Source organism: Crinia signifera, chromosome 2 (assembly GCF_055691185.1).
Source record: "Crinia signifera chromosome 2, ASM5569118v1, whole genome shotgun sequence".
Lineage (NCBI taxonomy): Eukaryota > Metazoa > Chordata > Amphibia > Anura > Myobatrachidae > Crinia > Crinia signifera.
In genome coordinates this window covers 103,494,302-103,507,826 of record NC_139218.1, presented here as the reverse complement: position 1 = coordinate 103,507,826, position 13,525 = coordinate 103,494,302, and the positions used below count along the sequence as shown (strand labels likewise).

The 13,525-nt window shown below is 45.9% G+C and overlaps 1 protein-coding gene across 1 annotated transcript in view; it reads right to left on the bottom strand.

Moving 5' to 3' along the window:
• Nucleotides 1–13,525, bottom strand: part of LOC146059945 (amine oxidase [flavin-containing] B-like) — a 67,898-nt gene that overhangs the window by 53,803 nt on the left and 570 nt on the right. Inside the window, exon 2 of the mRNA XM_083172663.1 lies at nucleotides 6,744–6,838. Coding sequence (XP_083028789.1) covers nucleotides 6,744–6,838 — 95 coding nt within the window. The remainder of the gene's footprint in view (nucleotides 1–6,743; nucleotides 6,839–13,525) is intronic.

Genomic DNA, 13,525 nt, shown 5'->3' with positions numbered 1-13,525 from the left:
ACTGAGCGGCGAGTACTCGAGAAGCCAGATCCTGGGTTAACCCAGCCAGAATGATATCAGGTGGAATGATGGGTTCATCCATTGATCCTGGGCTTTGAGAGGGCTGAAAACTTCGGGAGAGGGCATCGGCCTTGGTGTTCTTAGGCCCGGGCCTATAGGTAATGACAAACTGAAATCTGGTAAAGAATAAGGCCCACCTGGCCTGCCGTGGGTTGAGTCGCTTGGCCAACTGAATATATGCCAAATTTTTGTGATCCGTGATGACGGTAACTTGATGCCGCGCTCCCTCTAGCCATTGACGCCATTCCTCGAAGGCCCACTTGATGGCTAGTAACTCTCAATTTCCAACATCTTAATTCCTTTCAGCGGAGGAGAATTTACGTGAGAAATAGGCACAAGGGTGGAGCTTATTGTCCAAGCTCTGGGTCTGGGAGAGTACCGCCCCAGCCCCGACATCAGAGGCATCAACTTCTACTAAGAAGGGAACCCTAGGATCCGGGTGATGAAGAATAGGAGCCGAACAAAAAGCTTTCTTCAACCGTTCAAAAGATGTGATGGCCTGCTGGGACCAGTTTTGTGGATCAGCTCCTTTGCGAGTGAGCTCCACAATCGGGGCTACTATATCTGAGAACGACCGGATAAATTTGCGATAGTAATTGGCGAATCCAAGGAACCTCTGGACTGCTTTGAGATTAGCGGGACGGGCCCACGACAAAATGGCTTGGACCTTACTGGGATCCATGGAAAATCCCCTTGGGGAAATGATATACCCTAGGAACGAGACTTGAGGTACCTCGAATTCGCATTTCTCCAGTTTGGCATACAGATGATTTTTACGAAGTTCTTGGAGAACCATACAGACATGTAGCCTATGTTCAGACAGAGACCGAGAAAAAATCAAAATATCGTCCAGATAGACAACAACAAAAACCCCTAAAAACGGCCGGAGTACCTCGTTAATAAAATCTTGGAAGACTGCTGGGGCGTTGGCCAAGCCAAACGGCATCACAAGATACTCATAGTGACCAGAGTGGGTATTGAAGGCAGTCTTCCATTCGTCTCCTTGTCTGATCCTGATGAGATTATATGCCCCTCTTAAATCGATCTTAGTGAAGATGACGGCCTCTCGGATCTGATCAAATAAAACCGAGATAAGAGGTAACGGATAAGAGTTCTTGATGGTAATTTGGTTTAAAGCACGATAATCAATACAGGGCCGCAAGGACCCGTCTTTCTTCTCCACAAAGAAAAAACCCGCCCCTACCGGAGACTTGGAAGGCCGAATGAAGCCTTTTTCCAGGCTTTCCTTGATGTAATTATCCATAGCTTGAGATTCAGGAGCGGATAAAGCATACAGGCGCCCTTTGGGTAACCTAGGGTTGGGAACTAGGTCTATGGTGCAATCGAATGACCGATGAGGCGGCAATGTTTCAGCCTCTTTCTTGGAAAAAACGTCCGCGTAACTTTGATAGGGTACAGGCAATGAAGAAGGAAGAGGAGAAACGGCCCGCAGAGGTAAGGACAAACAATTATCATGACAAGATGACCCCCATCGGGTGATCTCCCCCGTAACCCAGTCAATATCGGGATTATGCTGTTTTAACCATGGAAGTCCCAGGACAAGGGGAGAAAAAGGACAATGGAAAATAAAAAAGGAAATCGTTTCCGAATGCAAGGCTCCAATGGTCAATCCTAAGGAAGGAGTGCGGAAGGAGATGCTGCCGTTGGAAAGTGGAGAGCCATCTAAACCGCACACCGACAATGACCCCTCGAGAGGCACAGGCTGAAACCCGAAAGAGTCAGCCAGAGCGGCATCGATGAAATTACCGGCCGCCCCACAATCCAAAAAGGCAGAGACCTCCAGGGATAGTCCTTCAAAAGAGACCGTGGTCTTAATATAAATAGAGTCAATGGGAGAAAAGTGAGTAAGGCCCAAGTGAACTCCCCCGAAACCACTTAGGCCCTGTCTTTTCCCGCCTTAAGGGGACACAGCAAAGCCCGATGGCCTGAACCCCCGCAATACAAACACAACCCCTTAAGTCTTCTCCGATTCTTTTCGGAGGCGGAGAGACGAGTGGCCCCGACCTGCATGGGTTCTTCCCCTAATGGGTCTGCAGACTCTCCCGGGGAAGATGAGGGAAAGACTCCAGACTCCCTTTCTCTCTGACGTTCCCTAAAGCGTCGGTCCACCTTGATGGCCAACTGCATGATTTCATCCAATGAGCTGGGAGATGGGTAATGGACCAGAGCGTCCTTCAGACTATCTGAAAGACCAATTCTAAATTGGCTGCGTAAAGCGGGGTCATTCCACCCAGAATCGTTAGCCCACCTCCTAAATTGCATACAGTACCCTTCTGCAGTTCCTTGCCCCTGCCTGAGAGCCCGAAGATTGGCCTCGGCCGAAGCGGATCTATCGGGATCGTCATATAATAACCCCATGGCCGTAAAAAAGGCATTAACGGAGGAGAGGGCTTCATCCCCAGAGGGAAGTCCAAAAGCCCAAGTCTGGGGGTCTCCCTGTAAAAGGGAAATAATAATTCCTACCCGTTGAGTCTCGGAACCAGAGGAAATGGGGCGTAACTTAAAGTAGAGTTTACAGGACTCCCTAAAGTTGTAAAATTGGGAACGATCTCCAGAAAAACGATCTGGGAGATTGAGTTTAGGCTCAGGGCGTCTAGAAGAGGAAAGGACCCCATGGACCTGTTCTTCTTGTGAGTTAACCCTGAGTGTGAGCTCCTGGAGCTTCTGTGTAAGGTTATGCATCTGGCCCACTAGGGCATGGCCTGTGGCCTGCTGAGAGGGATCCATGACTGATCAGAACAGCGGCTAAGTGAATATTTGTTGAGGCCGGTTATAATGTTAGGATCTCCTGTGCCACGCTGTCTGGCGAGACACCACGTGGCACTGGCTGGAAGGAGATACTGACAGGACCAGGGCAGCCTCGCCAACCTGACTCCGTTGCTATCGGCTGTAATTGACGAGAGTGTGCGAGGCTAAGCTTCACCACTAATAGCCGCGTTCGTGGGAGCCCGTTAGTCAGGCTCCCACCTCGATGCCACCTGGTCTTACGGGTATACAACTCTCACGTCAAGGCCAGAGATGAGCAAGGGGAGAAGCTAACTGAGAACCCTCCCAGGCGAGGTCCCTGACAGGTCTCTGGAGTGGGGGACCACTAGTGAAGATGTGAAGTGGCACCTAACTGGCCCCGGGCAGGGCCGGCAACAGAAATCTTGGGGCCCGGAACACTGATATCTCTGAGGCCCCCCAACACCGAATGCGGATTGTTATTACATTGCATATTGAATGTATTTTTTTAATTAATAGAAATAAACAGATAATTAATATTCACAATGCAATATAATAGGGAAGGGCAGATGGGAGGGCACAGCATTGTGCGCTGTGTGGTTTGGTGTGTTGTGTCATTAAACTCATTAGTACGGGTAGCCAGACAGGTGATTAGGCAGTCATGCTTACAGACCCTGAGTCCCTCAAAGCTTTGGGGCCCCTCAACTGGTCGGGGCCCGGTACGAGTGACCCCTTTGACCCCCCCTGTCGCCTGCCCTGGCCCCGGGCGATGGGGGTAACAATACGCGGAAGATGATACACAAACCCTATCATGTAACAATACACATAAGATGACTCAATAAGATGACCAGTGTAACAATACACACAAGATGATTCAATAAAACAACCAGTGTAACAATACACACAAGATGACCCAATAAGATAACCAGTGTAACAATACACACAAGATGATCCAATAAGATAACCAGCAGCAATGCAGTATAAATGAATATAGATACACTTAGCTGGAACAGAAAGCGGCAACGGACTGGTACTGGAGGCAGGCAGACTGGACCCACAGCGAGGTGACAGATTACCAGCAGGCAGACAGATCCAGGGACCGGGAACACTCAGGACACGGAGCACTGAACTATAACCGGCCCTGAGTGTCCCGGCGTCTGCACTAATAAAGGCTGCTTAATTAATTGAATTTCCCGCCCCAGGCGCCTGGCGTCCCCATCGCCTAGGCAACCTGGGCGTTGCGGAAGCGGCCGGGAGTGCGCTCCCCGGCCGTCCGTGACGTCGGACGTGGGATGCGCGTCACCGACGTGCCCCCGTCCGACGCGGCGTCGCTCAGTGACGCGGCGGCGTCTCGGCTGCCTAGCAACAGCCGGGACGTCTCGCCGCGGCTTCCCTGCGCCAGCATCGGAGCTGCGCGCAGGGAGCCTAACACACAGCTTGTTCGATATTTTTATTGCAAACCAATAAGGACTTTTTCAAATGAATAATTTATTAATCGGTCAGTGTTTTAATCCATTTAAAAAATAGTGACTAAGACTTGATAAAACCAATTTTAGCTCTATTTGTCTGGTAGGGTTCATGTCTAAACAGTTTAACCCTTTGAGTGCCAACATCTCTGTGAGAGATGTGCAAAAGATCTGCAAAAAATTCCAGCATCGCTCACATATAATGTTATATAAATACATATAAAAATTGTTGTGTAAAAAAAGATTATATTTCCTATATAAGGTAAACATTATAGGTCATTATGATGAATATAAATGTTTGATTGGCAATTTTCACACCTATTTTGACAAATTCACTTGGCACTCAAAGGGTTAAGTTTGTTATGGAATGTTTCTACCATACTGTTTAGGTCTGTTAAGGTATCCTTAGAGCAGGTTTAAGGGGGTATTCAATACTGCTGATATTTCCCAACAGAGGAAATATAGGCACTCAGCTATTCAATGCTGCCATTAATGACAGCATTGAAGGGTGTCAGATCCATCTATTTTGGCGGAAAAGGCTGCGGATTGTTAAATTCATGGCCATTGTTCGACAAGCCACAGTTTTTTTCGCCGATCCACAGACTTTCCAACACTCAACAGCAGGAACATTGAATTCCGACATTTGGTTTGCACAGTGTTTTGGAGTGATTTTTGACTTTCACAAATTTTGTAGTCCAAGAGTTTACCATTGGTACATTACTTTGAACAATCAGAGAAGGGAAACCCTTCTCTGATTGTTCATAATAGATATAATAGAATTTCATTTCTGGGTCCCTAGTGACAATTCCCTGATTGATAGAGGAGGCTCTATAGATAGTCACTAGGGTCTATCTGACTAGGGCAGAGAAGAGAAGTAATGGGGCAGTCCTGGCTCACTCCATTTCTAATGGAAACAGTGTTATAAGGAAAACCAATAACTATAATCTTCACTATGGAAAGGGAATAAATCAATATTTAATATATTGAAAACTTCCATACAACCCAAAACACTGCAATGGCTGAAATATAAAGTACCCCAAGACCTGGTCTAATGTATTCTTCCCACCCAGAGTGAGAACAATCAAGAGGAGTTTCTGAGTTCAGCACATGGAAAAGGTAAATTGTCCTCATGGTGTTGTCCCTTAGGTGCCTACTAGGAACAAAAGCCAACCGGTTATAAGAACTGTGTTGAATCTAGAAGAGTAGTATAATGACTAAGGTTGGTACAAAGCAAAGAACAAACAATAGCTAAAACAGCTAAGAATATCCTTGCCTCCTTGAGGACAATCATAATCCAAGTTTCTAACCAACATTAGACCACAGTAGAAGAAATTAGAGAGGTTGCAGAATTGGTAGACTAGAATGTTTTATAGGAGAAGCAATGAAGCAGTGGGGGCCTAGGGACAACACATGCTGCTTTCTCTTATGTGAAGAAAATATAGGGCATAATTGATGTGATACAGTGTCACTGTTGTGATTCATGGGGGTCAAAAGGTAATGTGGGCAAAAAGGATAGCCACCACATATTTTTGCTACATGATCACAAACATCAAAGTGAAGGGAAACCCTTTGAATTTGATTTTTGGTTGAGAGCTGTATAAAGTGGGTCTACTGAACAATATTGGGATCCACTCTCAAATTCTTAAAGAAGGCATGAAGTTTAGAGTACTGTTGGGGTGAGTTAAGCCCTTAAAATTGCAGTAGACCCGTTAGATGGCAGGGAAAGTAACAATTACTGTATGCCAAAAGATGGTAATGGAAGCCCCAGGCAGTTATCACATTGATGAATGCTGAAAATATATTAATGAAAACAAACAATACATTTTGAGCATGACTCACTGCACTGACCTTGATAGTCATACAGATAAGAAGGAATATTGTGTGGAAAACAGGAAAACAGTAGAATGCTGCCTAATTCTCACCTACACGTTAAGTTTCAGAAGCATTCAACACAGATGACACTCTGTATTCTGTTCACACTATAACGGTGAAACTCCACTTCTGCACTGATACTTTCTGAGTGTAAGTAGATCAACTGAAGAGAAAGGAGACCAGGTTTGCCTACTTTTACAGTCTCCTCTCCTGGAGAAGCCCGGAGAGGAGACTGTCAGCAGAACTGCGGGGGGTGGGGCATGATATCAGCATCATCAATCCCCGCCCCAGTCTGGCAAATACAGGGATTTGCAGGTCTCTGAGGAGGAAGCAGGGCTAAAATTATGTCTTTTTAGCCACGCCCCTCCCCAAAAAGCCATGAGTTGCAGTATTTAATATGGGGAATGAGGGTAAATGGGTGGGCCTGGCAGAATCTGGGAGGTTTGTCCACCTTTCAGGGGGAGCTGGGAGGAGGACCCGATTTCCGGCACCCTGCTGGCCAATGCGGGAGGGTAGGCAACACTGCAGGAGACATTGAAGTTACAGTAAGTAGCAATAGATGTAATTATGAAGTCTACAGCATAATACAACAATACTCACTCGTACAGTATGCGTCCGTCCACCAACTCTGTCCTGAGCCTCCAAAACCACAACATTAAGTCCAGATTCATTGAGCAGTTTAGCTGCGGAAAGGCCTAAAATTTAAAAAAGCGCAAAATTTTAATATGTAGTAATTCTCTTTTTCAAATAGATGCAAATAAAAAAATATCGAGAGAAATTCATTATTAGAAGAACATACAAGCGCACATCATTCTACAGTATGTATTAAATTACATAGAGATAATCCTGCAGAGGATTCAAACATGTGGCTTAGGGGCCCATTTATTAACATTATTTCATGTTATTTTAGTATCACCTGAATGTATTAAGGGACTTTTCGGGCAGTTTTCTTTAAAAATGTGTCCAAGCCCTTTCATTATTTAATTTTTTTTTCTAAGTAAGCAGATTGCATTTCCCATACTTAGAATGGGAAATGTGTTCTGGGAAAATTTACGGGAAAAAAAATTTAATAAAAAAAAAAATGCAGTGAGCCCTGTGATAACGCCAGCCAAATTATACTCAGCTCGCTGGGGTCTGGTGCTCCAATGAGGGTTGCCTATCACTGGGCTCTCTGCTGCTCCTGTGACCCCCGATGCAGTAAAGTGAAGCTGTAAAAGTGGCACCTTTACAGCATAGTTTCTGTGGGAAGTTCTTGGTGTTTAGGGTAGTCCCTTGTAGTTCCAGAGGTAGGTGACTCTCCTCCACCCTGCCTGCTTCCTAGTATAGCAGGCAGGATGAGGATAAAAGCATTGTAAACATACTAGCAGTGATGTAAAGGGGGTGGGGCTTAATGCATCAGTTCCATTTTTACCCCATCTTGGGCATGGGGTCTGATGACATGGCAGTCCGGCACAACCCTCCATAGTGACAGGCTGCATCTCCTCTTTGGGCTTCTCCCAGAGAGGATACATTAAAAGTCTGCATGGATGCTCTCCAGCTGTTGTGGGAATGCTATATCTGTGGCAGGGCATGCTGGGATATGTGGTTTCACAACACCTGAAGAGCCACAGATTGGTCAGGCCTACACTACTGAAACCATACCAGAGTTTGGGCAGGCCTGCAGTATTCCCAGTGAACAAAGAATTGCTGTACTTCAGGGCCACCATCAGGGGGGTACTGCCGGTACCACTGTCCCTTGCCAGGGCTCAGAGGGGGCCCCAGAGAGTACAGATGTAGGTCCTGGTCACAAACATTGATGGGAAGGAGGTCAGGTTACATACTGTCCTGTCCCGGGGAGGCACGATGATCGCTAGTAACACACAGCTCCCTGATGCTGCTGTGTGCAGTGTGGGAACATTATTCCCTGCCCTAACAGAGTGAGACACCGCCAGGGAGAGGAAGCAGCAGATTGCAGAGGGAGGAGAGAGCTCAGCTGCCTCTCCCCCTCGCTTCTCCATACCGGCAGTGCTGCTGTGTGTGTTTGAGACCCGCCTCCAGAAAAGCACTGCTGGGAACAGGGAAGAGCTCTCAGCGTGTGCGCCTGCAAGCTGCTTCATGATATCTCTGCTGCAGGAGGAGCCCCCACGGAAACAAGAGAAATAGGTAAGTTGGCTGAAGTGGCTGTTGAAAAAATAGCACTTCAATGCAATATCCTCTTAAAGCCTTACTTTAGTCCAGTGTTCCCTGCCCTGTGCCCCCCCTAGCCCTGCATTTCCTACCCTGTGCCCCCTATTCCTGCCTTCCCTTCTGTGTGCCCCCTAGCCCTGCCTTCCCTGTCCTGTGCCCCCTAGCCCTTTCCTCCCTATCCTGTGCCCCCCTAGCCCTGCTTTCCCTGCCCTATGCCCTCCTAACCTTGCCTTCCCTGCTCTGTGCCCCCTTTGCCCTGTCCTCCCATCCCTGTGCCCCCCTAGCCCTGGTTTCCTTGTCCTGTGCCCCCTAGCCCTGTCCTCCCTGCTCTGTGCCCCTAAAGTCCAGTGTAACTGCCCTGTGACTAACCCTTAGTCTAGGCTTCCCTGCGCTGTGCCAACACCCCTCTTTCATTATATAATAATATAGATAAGAATGAGAAATATGCTTTTCAGTGTAAACAGAATTTTATTCTCCATCATTGTTTCCTAAATGAACATAGTGTAAAGCCCCATACAAACACTAGATATCTTTAAAAACAATGTCTGAACACTCAATATCAATATCATTAACGATGCTCGCTCCAGCGCATTGTTAATGACCCCGCCCATTGGCTGAACATGCAGGTCGATTTTGGCTGTATAGCTAAAGACCTTAATACTCAGCTGGTCCCAAATGATGTCACTGAACGATATTGTTTACCAATACCATCCAGTGTGTATGCTCAATTTGTCCACCCACGGCCAATATCATTTGCTATATTGGCAGTGGTGTGGGTCATGTGCTCCGTTTGGGGGGCTTTAGGTTGTTTTTCATTTTTTTCTGGTAGATGTGGGGAGGGGGTAAGGGCACCCATCCTACTGTATGTCATCTGTCCCAGGCCATTAAATTTTTTTTAAGCCAGCGCTGCTGTACTTATATGTGATATCGGACCCTAGTGCCTGCTGGCCACTCTGTGCATCATTAGAAACACTGGAAGCGTTCATACTTCTGTGTCAGACTTATTCACAAGGACTGATAGAAATCACAGTAGTGTAGTAAATTTGCTGCCTAAAACAATGCAGACGGGGCTAAAGAGCTACAGCCTGGATTTGGTAGCAAAAGTAGAACGTCACAACTAAAGATCTGCAACACAGTATAAAGATGGGTTAAGCTGGCAGCAATATACTGTATTATAGTCAGGTAACGAAACTGTTAAGTTAGCACAATAAAGCAAGGTGTGTGGTCCAGGGTAATCTTTGGACTGATACATGATAAAGCAAAGATTAAGTAAGCGCTAGCAGAGATTCAGCAGAAAACTCAGTAATCACTGAGGCACACTAGGCAGCGATGATGACTCAGCATTCTGCTCAAAACAAAGTACCTCTACAATATATCCATCTCATGTACTCAGTCCAATACTCTGACCGAGAAGAGCTGTACGGGTATCTTCTAAAGGCCCCCATCCATTAGGATGAGGTATTGCATGCAGTACCTCGCATGCAATACCCCACCAACTTACCCCACAGCTACTGGGCTGCATGATCACATGTGATACATTGTCTGCATTCATTTAGCATACAAATGGGGCAGATTTATTAAGCCAGGTGAAGAGGTAAACTGGAGATGATATGGAGATATTATGGAAAGTGGAAGGTGATAACGCACCAGCCAATCAACTCTCTACTTTATCTCCCCTTTATCTCTTCACCAGGCTTGCCCCAATGTATCTTAGGCAGGGGTTAAAGTGAGGAGAATGGGTTGGAACTGAGTTGGTTAGGTGGAACATTTTAACCTCCACATTGGCCCTGCACAGTAATTCTGACAGAAAAGCATTCTAGTATGCAGGGGATTCCAAAAACCTTACCACTGGCCCTGTCTCTGCCAAATGGGGGTAGGGGAGGGGGGCAATTAGGTGGCATAGAGAAATTAGTTCCCCCACCTCTGTATGACCACGTTAAGCCCTGATCTTAGGTGATCCTAGCAGGGTCTACTACGGGCTGCGGAAAATATTTATATAGGATCTGCGACTGCGATCTGCACCGGAATGCGCCTCATATCGCAATCGGAGTAAAATGACATGCGATGTGTCACTTTACATGCGATCCATCACATAAAAAGTGGCCATATCGCACTAGTAGATGTCCGCCGTATGCCTCAGAATGACCACGAGGCAAGTAAACCTGTGGCTTATTCATGGCAGGAGGTTTTTCTTATAGACTGGCTTTGAGAATTTACAGTATGTGGCTTGAGAAACGGTTGATCCCATTATGGCCAGTAAACAGGACTCTCCAAGATCTATATATAAAAAAATGTAAAAAGGTTTACCAAATCCATAACAATAGCTAAAGCACTGCAAGTAAAATAAATACCTGGAACCACCTCAAAATCATGAAAATGAATCACTCAATGAGTTCTCTATTGTCCTTGTTATTGAAAAGCCAATATAAGCAAAACATATTTGTGAATAAGATGTTCCTTCATTCAAAAATATCATCCAATTTCCTTGATTCCGATACAGGTTTATTCTTCCATAATCAAAAGATGGTTATGCTCAAGGGGAAAATTGCCCTCACTACATTTGGCCCCAATTTTCATGTATTAATTAATTTTGTAAAAGTGATAACACCAGGTACTTTTTTGTAAATATAGGTGCATAATAAAATCTTGAAACCTGTCATGTATTTTTTGCTGGTTTTAATTAAATACATAAAGTGCGTAGGAATAGTGTGATAGGCCAATAAGACATACCAAAACTAACCTGACACAACAGTATGGTAAAGATTAGATATAGGAATTGGTGTCAGCATACTTTTTAGGACAGTACGTTGTGACCACATTGTTGCTAATTTTACATGGCATGCCAAAAGAGTCACACACGTAAGGTGGTCTGCCATAATTCTGAGCAATATTCATAGCTGAACACTGCTTCACATTGGATCTGTCCTACAGAAATAGTTCTATGTTTACATGTGTGTACACTTGCTTCTAAAATTCAAATGTGGGACTTTAGGGTAATGACCTTAAGGTTGCAGTATACTGGCACATACAGTACTTACACACAACACATTTTACAGCACATTTTATAGTATAGGAGCCCATACACGGTCCGTTGTGTATGGCTCCGTTCTGTACTATGCGATGCGCGCTCCCACGCATCACATAGTACGGTACAAAAAGTATGTGCTGCACATACTTTTTGTACTAGGTACACATCGGATCGGATCGCAGTGCATGCACACTGCATGCACTAGGGATCCGATCCGATGTGTGCTAATTAAGTCCCAAACGGATCCGTTAAAAGGACCGTGTATGGGCTGCTTATGTGTAACCTGCTTGCTGCATTAATTTTAATTGTAAGCGATATATCTCATTTTGGACTACATGGACTGCATGTATGGTGCAGGGCCCGATCACATTAGTGAACGATATCGTTTATGATATCGTTCAGTGTGCCTACCTTATATAGTTTGTCCTGGGAGCACCGCCGTTACCAATAATGATATCAGCAGTGTTGCCAATCACTAAAGCTGGTTTCACATTGCAAAAACCTGCTTTCAACCCGTTTTTTTGTAAACGTGTCTTAAAGTTAAAACGGGTCAAAAGACAGTTAAATCCCTTTCATATTGCATGTTGTAAAAGTATATTGCAGTTTCAATACCGTTTTTGTACCTTCAGATTCAACCCGTTTCACCCAATGTAATTTTAAATGTTTTTTTCCTGCTTGTGTTATTTTAAAGATGTAATAGCCTCGGCTGCCCGCCTGCTACAGCACTGGACACGGACAGTGGAGAGTGAGACTGATGGTCACCGCCGCCCGCCCCAGCACTGATCTGGTAACGTGCTGCTGCCCCACTGCTTCCTCCCCAGCCGCCCGCCCCCACTGCTCCTAACCGCCCCCGACTGATCTGACATCGTATGTCCCGCCGGTCCGACCCCTGGGGCCGGGTCCGATACGCACGGGACCGCGCATCGGACCCGACCCCATGTCACGAAGAACCGATTTGGTCCGATTTATCGGGCCGATTGATCGCAATCGGACTAAATTGGCTTGATGTATGCCCACCTTTAGAATGAATCTTACTTAAAATTAAAACAACCTTTACATGTAGAGAAGTGTAGAAATATATGCTTCCAATGTGTTTGAGGGCTGTTTGTGGCTTGCAGGTAGTGAAATCATGGTTTTCACTTATTAGGCTGCAGCATTGCTTATTACATTCAGGTGTAGTAATCAGCGTTAATTAGCAGACCCAGGCGTCCGCTCTCATACGGTATCTCTAGGGGTGGTCTGGAGGTATCTTTGGCGTCCGCCTGTTTTTGGCCCAAAATGCATGGTGCGTTCGCCGATCGAGCGGTTGTAGCATCGTACATTTTTGGTGCACCCCCCGTGTACGCCCATGTTTACGCCCAGTTTTCCGTCCGCTCCCATAAAAACGCCCCCCATACCGCCCACAATGACCGTACTCTTGCGGACAGGTATTTTCGCACAGAGAGACCCGTCCGTGAGCGGTGTAAGGTCGCCGCACATACGCATAGCGAAAGCTACGCATGCGCAGATAAAAAAAAACCCTGATCCGTTCGTATACGGTCCCACCGTACCAAGCTGAATAAGACCCAGAGTTCCTGCTGGTTCCTGCTGAAAAATAGCACTGGCTATATGGGTCTTGTGCTTAAACCAGTGTTTCCCAAACCCTGAGTACACACCAGACAGATTGGACAGATAAATCTACAGGGCACACTCATAAAACGCACAGTGTCCACCGCGGAACACCTCCTGGCTGCCATTCTATTGCAAACCGCCCGGTGAGTGAAAATCTTGCGCATTAAAAACGGGGTCGGTCTGAATTGGCCCCTATGTGCAATGTATTTATTCTGATAAGTAATATACTCACAGCTGGTAAATGAGTGCTCTCTTCAGAAGTACTAGTGCAACATCCTATCCAAATATGGATGAATCTCTCTAGTATCTATCGTGCTATACATACTTTCCACAAACTTGTTTACACAAGGGCGTAACTACCATAGGTGCAGGGGGTGCAGCTGCTATGGGGCCCAGAGCTGAAGGGGGCCCATCTTTGCTGTCTAAGTATATGTTTTACATACATTTATCACCATCAGTTGATAAATAGGGGGCCCTTACAAACTTTTGCTATGGGGCCCACGATTATCTAGGTACGCCTCTGTGTTTACATTATGTTCTGGTCTCAATATCACAGTATACAGTATGTTATATACGT